General features: G+C 45.0%; 1 protein-coding gene across 1 annotated transcript in view; it reads left to right on the top strand.

Moving 5' to 3' along the window:
• TAGLN (transgelin) overlaps positions 1 to 14,851 on the top strand; it is a 67,199-nt gene that overhangs the window by 27,880 nt on the left and 24,468 nt on the right. The window contains exons 2-4 of the mRNA XM_078682290.1: positions 11,291 to 11,490; positions 13,069 to 13,246; positions 13,693 to 13,795. Of these exons, the coding sequence (XP_078538416.1) occupies positions 11,311 to 11,490; positions 13,069 to 13,246; positions 13,693 to 13,795 (461 nt within the window). The 5' untranslated portion in view covers positions 11,291 to 11,310. The remainder of the gene's footprint in view (positions 1 to 11,290; positions 11,491 to 13,068; positions 13,247 to 13,692; positions 13,796 to 14,851) is intronic.

The raw sequence follows: 14,851 nt of genomic DNA, 5'->3' as shown, positions 1-14,851 counted from the left end.
GATTGTCAAAACCAGGGCTTGTGACAGTCTGCCACATGTTGGCGCTGTTTGGATAATTTCAGGATGACCACAACAACAGTTATTATTTAATTCAATATACATCAAAAATAACTATTACCTGCCGCCCAAGCCATTCTTATAGCTTTGGGAGCCTGAAATAGTCCGAATTGTCTCACTTGTAGGACTGTCATGGTCAGTAGTTGTGGTTTTACTATCAGTGGCAAGACCAATGTCTGGCGCAAGCTGCAGTGGCCTCTTGATGAAAGCCCTGAATTATTATTATTAATTTTTTTCCAAATTAAGCACTGCCAGGCTTCGGGTCGAGCTCGTGCTATATAAAACTGGGAAAAATATATGACCTTGTGTTCTTCAGGGTAAGAGGAAACAGAGCCAGTCAGGATCTGACCACATCTAGTGGCATTCGCGTGTTCGCAATTTTGTCATTTATAAAGAGGACAGTTTTGCTCTTGAGTGTATAAATAAAAGTCGCACAAGCGTAGGGGCCCTCGAAAAGTGTGGAGAGGGGGGAAGAATGACCCCCTCTGTACCCGCCTTCTAACTGGGACCCCGCACGGCAGTGCCTTATGAGCAGGATTTAAGGCAGTAGGGTTGAGGTGATGTCCTGCAGACGTGAGATGTTGACCAGCCATAGACCTCCCTGGCATTTGCATTGATTAACAATTGGCCGGCACTGAATCTGAGATACGTAAAGTCAACGAAAGCACTACACAGCACATACACTTCATAGTACAATGTTCCATGAGTCCAAAACCATTGCGGGGCCTGTAAAGGGGTGGGGCCCAACCCCTCTGTACAGTAATAAGTATCACACAGACACAGTGACTTGGTATCTGGAACTGGCCCAGAGCACGTGATCCCGGCCCCTTCTATTCGAAGGGTCACATATCCTGTGACATCTGTGATGGATGGGTGTGGGGTGGTAGTGTAAGCCAGCCCTTCGGGAGTGGCTGGTACAAACATCCAATTCGGACCAGCCGGTCACGACAGGGCACAACTAGGTTGAGTGAACAGGTGCCCACAGAGCAGCCACATTAAGAGCAATGTGGGCACAAGAAGGGACCTCTTACACTGTATGATTGATGACTGGTGACAGCCCAGCCACAAAGAAGCCTGGCAGATACACTAAGGGGGAGATTCACTGTATGTTACATTTTAACTGTACTTTGCTCTGTCTGGTATTTTTTAAGTGTCAGGGGACATTAAGTTAGTTGTCAGCAAACCCAGGTACATCCGTGAATTAAAAATAGAGGGCAAGGTGTACAAACGCACTCTGGGAATCTACGATCGTATTCAGAGGACATGTTGAGTAAATAGCATTCATCCATTAGCACCTACTGATTTCCACATGAACGGCTGTGTTCTCCTCAAATTTTACAAGTATGGCTTTGCCTCAAACGAGCTACCCCAAGTTGGACATACCTCAGCAGAACAGCGTCAAAAATGCGTTGAAAGCAGACTTTGAAGACAAACACCAGAACCCAGGGCACACTCCTGCCAACGGTGCAAAGCTATCCGCACTATAGAGTACCATAGCAAATCAAACAAATTCAGAAAAAAATTGGGGCATATTTATGAACCCCTTCAGCCACCGTAGCATCACTTATTGTGACACTCCAGTGGGCCAAACTACCAAATCATATTTATGAGGCCACGCAAAGCCACTTTGGTGTGGCTTTCAATAGAGATGGCGTAAGGTCAGGCAGCGCAAATCGCTGCGTTGCCTTACTCTGCATTAGGGAGGCGTTTCATGGGCGTTGCAGTGGGTGTTCCCATGCAACACCCATGGAGTTTGATGCTTCCCCAGAATTAAAAGACAACGTAAGCCTGGGGATGTGCCAAAACCTTACGCCACCTGAGGTGATGTGTAACAAGGAGAAATAACTTTATTTCTCCTTTTTCTCAGTGTGCTACATTCTACAGTTCACATAGAAAGAGGAAACCCCTCTACGGATTGTTTTTGTACAGGAAGGGGCGCCTTCCTGCACAGAAACAATCCTGCCAACAGCACAAGCACTATTGAACCATGGTGCAAGGGTGCCTGCGTTGGCGCTAGGCAGACGAAACAGCACCGGCACAGTGGGAAAGGGCAGGAATGCACCATATTGGATAAATATGGTCCATTCCTGTCCTTTCACTTCGACAGAGGGCAGAGCAGCAAGGTGACTTGCTGCTTTGCCCGGCACCAAATCTCCATCAATATGCCACAAATTGTTTTCCTTTCTCTGAGTGATGAATTTTCCAGTCAGGATTTGTGCCGCATATTCCCAATGGTGTGTCCTTCCTGTGATACTACAGCATCCAACTCTTCATCCTGGCAGAATGTCAACTTAGTCCAGAAGTGTTCCGAAGTTATGGTGAAACTGCTCCAGAGGTCGGTCTGAGACATGGTTTCAGGGCTACTCATGTGGGTCGCACAATCCGTGCTGCAGACCCACTAGTAGCATTTGAATTATAGGTCCTGGGCACTTGCCATGCATTTTACTAGGGACTTACCAATAAATCAAATATGCCAATCATGGATAAATCAATCACCAAGACATTTTACACAGGGATCACTTGCACCTTAGCACTGGTCAGCAGTGGTAAAGTGCCCAGAGTCCTAAAACCAGCAAAAACGAAATTAAAGCACACTGTAAAAAACAAGAAGCCAGAAGCAAAAAAGACAGGGGAAAAGCAAGCCAAAGATGCCAGGTCTAACATCCCTGTAATAGACAAGCACAAGGTTTGTCTGCCCGCTAAATGCATGGCCCCAAGGTCCGCAATTCAATTAGTAAATTAATTGACTTGGCAGAGATCCATGTGTTGGATGGCCCCCCCACACACAAAACCATCAAAGACGGAGGTCAGATCTATGTATATTCGCTAAGGATGAGATGGCCACTATCAGGCGCCAAAAGTGAGTGCTAGGCACTATGAGTGTGGAGTATGTGGTACTAAATCGGGGAATAGCACGGTTCTAGGGATGCCATTTTTCCTGTGGGGGCATGCCTAGGCAGAATGTGGGTGGAATTCAGGAGATGTACATACACACACCTCCAGAGTTTTTAATACTGCAACATCTTAGCGCTATGTTGAGCTGTTAAAAGGGCATATTTGCAGAATTTTCAGTGCATTCGGTCTTTGTTTCTCTTGTATTACATTTCTTGTATTACTGCAGAATGATTGTCTTATATACTGTCTGTAACTCCTCAGATGCGTTCCTGGCGCCTAGCACTGACTTGAGGATTCCTATTGCCATGTATGTGATATTTTGCTAATATTAGGTTAGGGGGGGCCCAGACAGGATTTGTCAATGCTAAAAAAAAAAAAAAAAATCAATACAGATCAGCTTGGGAAAAAAGTACCTAAATGCTTGTGAACGGTTGCCCTTCAAAGATGAAAAACAATGGCAGACCCCCAGTACTAAGCCTGTACCCCTGGGTGTAAGTGCGCCCAAAAATAACTTAATAGAGCACTTATTCACTACGTGTGCAGCCAACGCCACTTTTACTGCCTCACAGACATTCCCTACCCAAATAAGAGCTCATCACACCATATACTGGGCTATGAATCCTGTACTACCCTACTGGTACACAGATTTCAACATGAACAGTTATTGCTTAAGTAGCATGTCTAACATGCCATCCTATGGTCGTGTTTGCAGCAATCCTGCCATCAGTGTGGCTTAGCAGTTATAGCGGAGCCTGGGTACCTTCCATCCTTAGGTTTGAGGTTTTCATCGCTGACCAGAGTGGCTTGTCGTGGGGGCTTTAGCATCAGTGGCGCGTTTGTAGTTGTGTTACTGCTTCTTTCAAGCGTATCTTATTTATTGTGATGCCAGTGAGCTATAGTGTTCCATGGGGGCAGCTGGAGAGCTTCCGCCCAGCACCTTTTGAGGAGACTGCTGTTGAGTCTTGGTACCCTTTAACCTTGATGGATCTTGCAACTTGGATTCTTCCTAGGGCCTAGACACAAAAACCACCACCCAAACAAGATAGGTGCCCAACCATCATGGTCTTGGTGAAAGCTTAGTCGTGGATGAACGTCTCTCGGTCATTGTGGTACTCCTGGTTCTTCTTGTGAGAACTGACAACTGTGGTCTGATCTTCCTTATTGCTGCATGGTTTCTTGGTGCTTTTCTTCTGCAACACAGCTTATAGGACACTAGTTACTCTTTACTCCGATCTACGGGGTGCACATTTATACTCCTCCTGTGGGGACTGTTTGGGATCCTGGACCTCATCCCTGCAGAGTGGTGAAGGTCCTTTCTTATGCAGCAGTGGACATATTCGGCACATCCCACCTCAACCCCATAATTCCCTCTCCTTCAGAGTAGCATCTTCCTCATGCAAGGACACCTCCAGTGATCTTACTGGGCTGCTTGCCAGCTCTCTCCTTCGATGCAGAGCCTAGACAGGCTCGTGTGGCTTTCTTAGATAAACTACCCAGGGTTCTGGTCCCAAATCTGGCCAGGGGAGTTGATGGTGAATAATCCAGTCCTGAAGATCAAAAAGTTTCCCTGTTGTCACTGGCGTAGAGACCCCAGGTTCCTGCTAGATACATATTGGACTCAGCTGGCAGTCTCTGCCCCATCGTTATACTGAACTGGCTGGCAGGACTTGTGCATTCCAATAGTTCAGTTCTGAGACCAGTTCTGAGCAGTTCTGCCCTTTTGCCTATTCCACTCAGACTGGTTCAGCCAAGGTCTTTGTCAGGTGTGAGTAGGAAGGTGCGGTGGAGCTGGTAGCCTACAGACAAGAGAAACCAGAAACAAGGGCACAAAGGCAAGAGTGACTGCCCCACCTCACTATATTTAAACCTATGAGGCGCAGCCTTTCCTGTCGTGACAAATATGGGCCAGGAAAGGACAGGGGGTGGGGGCTCCCTAACTTCAAAGGGGCCTGCTGTCTCCTCTCGAACAGTCATCAGTCCAACCCTCTAAAAGGATGGTTGGTATGTCCCAGGGGAGGTCTGCAACTCAAATTAGCTGTATGGGGTCCCACCCAACTGGTAATCTTAGGTACCACTTGAATGCAGAAAACACAAAATGGATACCAGTGCGTCTATAGCCACCTGTGTCATGCACACATCTTCTACACATGTCAATTGATGCAGGCGTGACATCCATGTTCCACATGGATGGGTGAAGGACCTGGTGGTAGGAGGCTGGCAGACTAATTTAAAACAAGTTTGAAGAGGCCAGTAGACGACTCTCCCCGCATGGAGAGGCCAGAAGACCTGTTTTGCGACTTCAACAGCATCGATGCCATTGCTGTCAACTCTCTAAAGCCTGGCAAAGAGAGCAGTAATGCTCCATGAATCGGCCAATATGGTGTGCTCTTTGGACCACAGATCCCCACCTTAGGTCTCAATCTGCTTCACAAAAGTACTTCCGGCACACATGTATGATCATCATGTGCACTGAGGTGTGGCTCAAACCTCAACAGATTGCTACAGTGAAATCAAGGCAGGGATGCATGACCCCTAAAATCATCCGGGTGACCTTTCTCTGTTCCAATACAGGTGAGGGATCTTGGTATGAACATCCAATGGGAGTGATTTGACCAAATGGGGACCCAGACTACATAGTGGACGTCCTCATTCCACGCTGCACTTTGCAGGGAGGTGAGAATGACTCTTCTGTCAAACGGACTTAGGGGGCTTTGAAGGCAAGTCATTTGGGGTTTTATGATGAATGCATTTGTGGTTGATACAGTTTCTTGAAAGTGACCGGATGAGGTTGGGCGAGTTGCTTCTACTGCAGTTTCTCAGGGAGGGTGAAAGAGAGGCTGCATTAGAGAAAGGGAAGGCAATGGTGAAAGGTGCTGGTCATGGAAATTATCTTATTGCCGAGTGCAGCTTCTCCCAGGTTGTCTTCACTGTGAAGGGGGACTGACTCATACAGGCTAAGGATTGGAGGCATTTGGTGTGTTTTGTGCTGATGAAGAGTAATTTAGTTGTGCTTTCGACAAGTTTAAGGAGACTCTCTTCCACCTTCCAGTGTTTACTCAATTGCATAAAGTTGGCTTCCAGGCTAACTGGAATGGAATGTAATTATTTATGAAGCATAGGTATGAGCAGTGTAACCTGAGGGCAGGAGTGGTATAAGTAGTTGTTAGTGCTTAATTTGAGCCGCTGGTTTCCAGTGCTCGGCACCGGCACTTAACTGTCAACACCGGAGCTTCTAACAGTCTGCCACATGGTGGCAGTGTTCTGTCTAATTTAAAGAAGGACAACCGTTTTTTAATTCAATATACATTAAAAATGACTACTAACTGCCCACTGAAGTCATTCTTATAACTTTGGGGAGCTAGAACAAGCTGAATTGTCACACTTGTAGGAGTGTGATGGTTAGTAATTAAGCACTGATGATCCTGCCGGTGGCAAGGGCAATGGGTGGTGCAAGCTTCAGTGGCCGCCTGACGAGGACCCGGCACTTTTCTTCTCCCGAATTAAGCACTGTGTTTTGTCACCCATAATCATAGCAAGGTGATGTAGTATGGGCACCGAGGGATCCTCGAGGAACTCCCTACCAGGCTTCTCCCAACGTAAAGAGGGGAGTCATTGAGACGGGTTGGAGCGTGAGGAAGGGAGTGTGAAAGGCAGTGTCAAGAGACTCCTGCTGCACGTGAGGGGTGATGGAGCAGATGGCCTGGTTTACACTGTCAAGGACCACAAAGTAGGAGGAGATATTTCATCTGTTGGCTCTTCAGTCCCAGTTTCTAGAGAGGCAGTCTCTTGCGATGTACCATGGACACACACCGAAGAGGCAATCCCAAAAGTAGCTGCCTGGAGAAGGGCGACAACTGCATTATCCAGGATCGATGATGCCTTTGGACAGGCTGCAATGGGCTATAGTTGTTGGTGAAGGTTGGTAGAGGGATCCTTTGTAGAGCAGGAACATGGTGAGGATACACTTTTTTCACTTTAGCTGGACCTGTTTCTTCTTTAACGCACTAGACTATCAGATTGTTTAAGGGTGTGCTCCAAGTCCTCCGTCTAATCTTTGAATATTTTTTGGGCTTGGATGTCACTGTGTGAAACCTTGTGATCTTTACTTCGAACGATGTCACACGGTGGTATAGGAGTTTGAGGGAGACAAGAAGAGTGAATTTGGGAACAGTTCGTTTTCTTGGAGTTTGCTTGGGGCTTGTTGTTTGGCATCAGCTTTGCCACTTTTATGAACACTAACACATTTGTCGGATTTTTTTCAACGAATAAGTTGACAATTCATCACAGAATCACTGGGAATCATTCTATGCTCAGGATGACAATGTGGGTTCCATGACCTGCTGGATGGTTTTGATCAGATTTGGGTATGATCTATGGCACGGACGGATTTGGACATGAAATAGTCTGTTTGCAAGTGTAGGCAGCTTTCTGATATTCTGTGGATGAGGTTTTGTAATGTGCCAATTCAGACGAAGTAAGACAATTATATAAGGGCTGTTTTGCCATTCCTGCTTAATACTTATTGAAGTAGCTGTCATGTTTCCTACGGAGAGCTTTGAATGCTATGTTGAGGATATAGTTCTTTGAGGAGCATAGATTGCTCTATGAGGAGGAGTAAATATTTAGTTTGGAAGACTTTAGGTAATTGGCCAAGCATGTGGCCGCTCTGAGGGTTGCTTGTTGAGGTTTGGCAGTATGATGGCGGCTGAGATCCCACACTTGCCATACCATGGAAGGGCTCTGCAGCCCAACGTCTTCTGAAGGGACCAGAGCTTGGGTGCCTCCATAGGTGTGAGCAGCCCCTTGCACCTCAGGGTTCTTTGACGCATTATGAATCAGTGCTGACTGGCTTGGGGGTTTTGATCATCAGTTGCAGCCTCCGAACTGCAGAATGTTTGTCCCCATTGAGTCCCTCCTGATTAAATTGGCAAATGTTTATCAAATTGGGTTTAGTTGCTTGTTGAGGTAAGTACCAGATGAACTTGTGGTATGCTCCTACTACAAGGCAGGTAAGTACCACACAGTCTGTACTCAGCAGGTAAGCATAACAAGGATGGGCTTTTGGTACCTCATAACATGCTAGTGTACTTCACTGGTATGTCAATATTTGTAAGGATTTCAAGTCTCAATATATATATATATATATATATATATATATATATATATATCAAAGCTCGAAGGTGTCCACCTTTGAGTAGCACGCGAACAGCAGCTTGGTTTATGTATAGGTGAGGACGGGGATCCACTCGTAGACGCCGCTCCGTACGGGATCTGCCCGACGCGTTTATATATATATATAATTTTAAAACGGATTAGAAATATTTGTATTGTTTTAAAGGTTATGTCCCTTAAAATGGGTAATAAGCCTTTTTAGGCTTCATGGATAGGTAGCGTTAAGGGACAGTATGCGTCTATTTTAAGGGTTCAGGGATGGGTAGTAAGGGGCTTTCAGAGTTCATGGATGGGTAGCTTTAAGGGGTAGTAGAGTTTTTTAGGGATCAGGGATGGATAGTATTAGGGGTAGTACTGTGGAGTTAAGGCGCCCCCTAGTTATTTGAGGTTCAAGAGGAGGGGGACATTAGGATAATACACAAAAATAACCTCTTGTCTAACCTATATACTTTGAAACTGGCAGTAGCTCTACTATTTCCTAAATGCACAGAACACAAACATTTAAAGTGAACAGAACCTTAATTTCCATACAAGTTTCCTTTTTATTAGTATGAATTTATTCATTATCTTTTTTTTTTATACAGAAAACATATTTGTTATATATTCCTGTTTTTACGAGTATAATAAATTATTTTTGGCATACATGACAAAACAATCGATTATTGTCACCCATATGTACATTTTTCATGAGACATAAAAATACTAAATGATTAAAGCACCCCACATGAAAATGACCCCTAATAGAACATGAGTGAAATCAAAATGACACTTTCACACAAACTATTTCATCAGGCATACTATTCAACCATACTAACATACCATACAGCACAATTGTTATAAAAAAGGAAAATACATGAGAAGAAAAGAATTTGTATAAAATATAGTCATAAAAGAGAGCATTGGTCCATCCTTTTGTTGTCCACAACTGTTCCTTCTTTGGGTGGCTTTCCTAATCCTAGGCTTGTCAGATGTGCGTGACTGGCCTACGTACGTTTCGGTGATTGGAATGGAATTATCACCTTCATCAGGGCCGAAAAGGGAACAACAGGGTCCAGAGTGGATAAAATGGGGTGTTTACATATATCCTTATATGACACAAATATATTTCCAGAGTTGGAAGAATACAGATTGTAGATCCCACAGGATGATGACCGTATGAGTTTTTCTCATTAAGAAATTATCATGGTCAGTAGATGGGGTATCCTATATACTCTTCAGGTATGAGGCATTACTTTGAGCTTTATCAGCCCAGCCGGGGTAATATCAAATATTTTATCTCAGAATAGAGAGTGGCCTTTTCTCTTGTGCGTGTTCTTTTGAGCTTTATTATAACATCAGTGCACATTCAATTGTAAGGAGTCTTGGCTTAGGCTGTACAATTTTCTCTATCGTACTCCCAACGGTCCGACTTGCGTCCTCACCTCACTGCGGGAGTATTAGGGGTAGTAACGGGATTTCAGGGATGGGTAGCTAAAAGGGGTAGTAGGCGTTTCTTATGGGATCAGGGATGGGTAGTGTATAAGGTTAGTAAGTTTTCGTTTAAAGGTTTAGGATTGGATGTAGTAGAGGGCTTTTAGGGATTGGTAGGTTAAAAAGGTGTTACGTTTTTTTTTTAAGAGTTAATGGTAAGGGGTGGTGTTTATTTTTGGTAAGGGATTTTTAGGTTTAAGCAATGGGTATCAGGAAATATAAAATTGAAAAACAAAAAAAAAATTAATTTATTAAAAGGGCTGTAGGGGGCTTACTGTCATTGTTAAAAAAAGATAACAAGCATGGTCAAAGCCAATCGGTCTCGCCTTTGAGACCTATTGACTTTGTCAATGGTTTTTGGTCAAGCTGTACAACATCCCATATACTGTGCAGCATGACTAAATAAGAAAAAAAAGTGTATCCCTCGGGCAGCTGCATCGTTTTACAGGCACATGCACCACGAATGCATGAGCCTACAAAATGAAAGGGCTGTTTCCTTGTTTTTTTTTTCTATTGATCCAAGAGGGATCGGCAAATAAAAAGAAAACGTGTGGAAGCATGTTTTTGAAGTGCGAGTGGATGGGAGCAGCACAGAGGGTGCGAGTGAGGGGAAGAACCAGGGGATGGGGAGAAGTAATGGGCGACAGCGAAGGAGGGCGTGGGAGGCAACATGGAGGGCAAGGTTGGGGAGAAGAAGCAATGGGTGACAGAGAAGGAGAGCATGGTGGGGCAAGCAACATGAAAGGTAGGGTGGGAAAGAGAAGCAACAGGCGACAGAGTAACATGGAGCTAGCGTGGGGAGAAGCAAAGGGGCAAGAAAGTAACCCAGGAGGAAGTATATCCTGGCACGTGCAACATGGTGGGGATGGGGAGAAGCACACTGTTCAGAGAGCAACACAGAGTGCAGGGGAAGAGAAGTATACAAGGGAGACAGCTGGAAGACACATGCACTCTAATCAAGTGCTTAACTCAAAAGAAAAAGTAGTGCTTGAAAAGCAAGCAGTGGAAGCATAGAAGGCAGGCAATCAAAAGAGATGGCAAAGAGGCTATGCTCCACGGGAGGGACAAACATGCGATTGACAAGCATTGCCACAAATAAGAAGCAGGCAAATTAGAGTGACGGCAAAGCCAATCAATGGTAAGAAATGGGTGGGCTCCAAGCCCCTGTATGTTCTTGATAATTTCACATTACATCTTTCAACAGACAGAGAATACCCAACTTAAAAAGAGGGGGTGGTATCATTTACCACTTGAGCTACAATATAAAAATTCCACCAAGTAATACCACATGTTGGAGCTGTAAAGTACCAGATTGCAACGCATTGCATAGACTGACATTCTAATACGTGGATGCTTCTGTACATATTGGGTTAAAGATGCGGTTAAGAGTTTCCAGTAAGTGGAGCATCGACTTGCCATGTATATTTACTGAGAGTTGAAAAGAACTGCCGAGATAATGCAGTCCCAAGCAGAATCTGTGGTCTGTCATCATGGACCAATTTCCTGGGGGCGGTATCAACTCATGGGGTGTTCAGAGGAGTCATGATTCTGTGTCAACAAGATAGGTGAAAAAGGTGCACGGTTTTGTACGTCTGTGATTTTCGGTCCTTGTTAAGATAGAAGCATGACGCCTTTTTTTGAAGCTTCAGGAGCCTTTATCTACGACTTGCCCTCACTTGAAGTTTGCTTTCTTTAGGTCTCCTCTCAGAGTGAATCATGGCCAACGTTGGTCCTGCTTACGGCATGAGCCGGGATGTGCTAGCCAAGATCGACAAGAAGTATGACAGCGAGCTGGAGGGACGCTTGGTGGAATGGATTGTCGCTCAGGTGGGGGCCAAAGCCGGCAGGCCCGAGGAGGGCAAGCCTGGCTTCCAGGCCTGGCTAAAGAATGGCATAGTAAGTACAACTTATCACCCTGCAACCCACCTGCACTCTTAAAGGCATTCCCTGATCATGCCTTACACTTAGTGTAATGACCTGGTCTACCTAGAATCCAAGGGTAAATTAGCAAGACTGAAAAGTGGGTCAGGTAGCCACGTTAAAGCACAAGCTGCAGATATAGCCACATATCTGCAAGACTGTAAGACAATGTAAAGGGCTTCGAACATCCTTCAAGAAAACATTTTAATATGATACTTTTGCCCAACAGGTTCAGCTGAAGTGACTCAAGACTACAATTCTTATAATGCCTAAAGTTGTTAAATGAATGTCCAGCACTAGCATACATTGCCCCCACTGGCATACAGTGGGCTTATATTGTATCCCTTCGGGAATGGGGAATGGGTCTGTGGCCTGAGAACAGGTCAGAGTTTCCAAAATCGAAATTCTTTCAAAATACCCCATGCTAGAGAATGGCACAGTTTTAAAGAGGTGCTTCCACCACTGGCTCACAACATATTTGTTGAGAGGTTCCCACCTCTCGGTCGTTTCACACATACAACTTACACACTTCCCAATAGGCAGCCATTGTTCCACCAACGAGCAATTATCTCATGTTGAAGAAGCCAGAATGTTCACATTACTTTAGGAACAATAGGTACCACCACACCTGAATCTTCTGAAGTATTTGGAACATCAACACAGGCCAGCCAGGGTCCCGCCAACCCCAAGCAACATTCGCCGTAAGAATTGAGAAATTCAATAGCCTCAGGGACCTTGATTGACTTAATGTCTCAGGAAAGTGACAAATACCAGAGATGTACCACAGACGTAAACCAGTCATTAAGCAGAACTGGTGTCAGCAGCCTGATCAACGGTTTAAAAAGGTGATAACCGTGATTTAGACTGATTCTACGTGCCTCATTTTCAAGTCCTAATGGCACAAATCAGCCTTTACTCCTTACGATCAATAAAATTACACGAGCTTCAATTACTCCTTCCGACTACAACATTTGAACATTATTGGGATGGGGGAATTTGACCTAGAACATCTAAACATCTGTCTTACAATTTTCTTCTGCCGTGGTCACTGGGATTAGATTCTCAAAGGGGCGGCTCCTCCTTGCGGGCGGAGGAGTGTTGCCCCACTTCTTTCTTGCAGTATGAGAAGCAGAAACATAAAATGGTATTTTAAATACCATTTTACGTTTCTGCTTCTCGCACTGCGAGAAAGCTGAAGCAGGGTTTGGTTGTGGGCGTGTCTGCTGGAGGGCAGGGGAGTAGTGGCTTGCCCACAGTTGTGGGCGCTGACTGTTTGGTCAGCCCCAGGGCCGACCAAACCAGTCATATGCACTCTGCATTTTCTCTATGTAGGCTTCATGCCCCCTAAACATCATGTTTTCTGGCACAGAACAAATGTTGAACGATGAAGTGCGTTGATTGGGCCACACCATAAATGGCGTTTGATGATGGTTTCAACAAAATGGCACAATTGTCAATGCTTTCTTTTCTTTGAATTTTACTAATGTTGTTGTTGGTGCTTTCTAGTTTTGGGCTATGAACTGGCTCTTGACTTTACAATTTACTCACCCACAGGTGCTGGGAAAGCTGTTAAACAGCTTGTACCCAGAGGACACCAACCCTGTGAAGATCACAGAGCCGCCTCCTACTACGGTCTTCAAACAGATGGAGCAGGTCGCTCAGTTTCTGAAGGCAGCTGAGGGCTATGGTGTGGTCAAGACTGACATCTTCCAAACCGTAGACCTTTTTGAAGGTAATGAGGGGGTGGTGTTGGCAGAGTGAGGGAAATAGTAAAATGAGAGGAAGACTAGGCCTAGTCAGTACATAGAACACCATAGACTTGTTAGAATATAGTCATATTTAAGACAGACGGGGGAGGGGGACTTGACAGATGGTAGGGTAAATTGGGGAAATCAACTGCTTCAAAACAGTTGACCTGCTTGAAAGTATTACACACCTAAACAGACAGGGGAGTGCCATAACATGGCCAACGTCTTCAGATCACCGTGTTCCAAACCATGTCCTTGTTCTACAGTGACGCACTGAGATGGGGGTGAAGGAGATTTGACATGGTCAGGTGGGAGAGTATGAAGCAGTATAAAAGAGAAGGCTGTTGGAGTGAGGTGAGGAGGTTTAGAGAGGCTTAGGGCAGCGACGCTTCCTTCAGCACTGTAGAGCTAACCATCCCTTGTCATGCAGGAAAAGACATGGCTGCCGTGCAGAGGACCCTGATGGCACTTGGCGGCATTGCAGTTACCAAGCAAGATGGCTGTTTCCATGGGGATCCCTCCTGGTTTACAAAGTGAGTAATGATGAGCCTTTACTTAATTGAATCTCACCTCATACTATGCCACAGCACCACTATCCTATTCCGCAAAGACATCCTTCTTCAGATAGCATATAAAACCAGAACCCGAACAACAATACAACACAAATGCTCGCAGCGTTCCAGGACAGAAATGTAATGATAATGTGCAAGTGTTCAATGGTGTTCAAGCTCATAATTGTGAGAGTTAACATGTTTTCACGTGTCCGAGCCCAGCCGCTTGACGAATTGAGAACTCATAGGTGTTCAATACCAGAAGCGTGATGCAACAAGTCAAAGCCTATTTTCACAGGGCAGATAGGGGCTACTAGGCCCCAACTACTAGTGCCTTGTGATCAGTCCTACAATTGCTCTAAAACTGAGGCAAGTACAACGATTTCAGCACTTCACTCACATGGTGGCAAGGGCAAGCAGTCAAAGGCTTCTCATGGAGGTAGTCTGGGGTGGGTAAGCTCAAAACTAAGCAGTGAACCCAGAGATACAATAATGTAATGCCCAGCCCAATGCTTATTGTTTATGGTAAAAGGAAGCACTTAACTCTCAAAGCAGAAATACATACTACAAAATCCAATAAATACTTCATAAACGTTGTTGCAAGCTGCACTTAACAGTGAGGCACAGCACAAACCTTTCCCTTCCCTTCCAGATAACCGTACTTTCTGCCGCTATTGTCAAGATCTAGCTGTTACCGTCCACAATAGGCATAGGCAGTAAGGCTCAGGTGCATATAACTCAAAGGGTTTGTTGCATTTCACCTTTTATTTATTTATTTCCTTTGCTGGAACTAGAACCCTGCTCCTGCGTGAGCCTTCCTGGTTCTATGTTCCAGATTCTCTGTTTGACAGTTTATATCTGCCCTGCTGTTCAACTGGATGCTCTGTGCCTTTCTATCTTCAATAAATCCCTTTTTCAATATAAATCGCTTGGCTCTTACCTTACAAAATTGGCGACGATTGGAGAACCTACAGGAGTCTTTTGCGGCATTTTGAAGGCACAGGTGCGAGGATTCCTTCGGAAGGACGAACCCATCTG

Source organism: Lissotriton helveticus, chromosome 3_1 (genome assembly GCF_964261635.1).
Source record: "Lissotriton helveticus chromosome 3_1, aLisHel1.1, whole genome shotgun sequence".
NCBI lineage: Eukaryota > Metazoa > Chordata > Amphibia > Caudata > Salamandridae > Lissotriton > Lissotriton helveticus.
The sequence above is the reverse complement of the archived record's forward strand: the minus strand, read 5'-3'. Positions and strand labels throughout refer to the sequence as shown.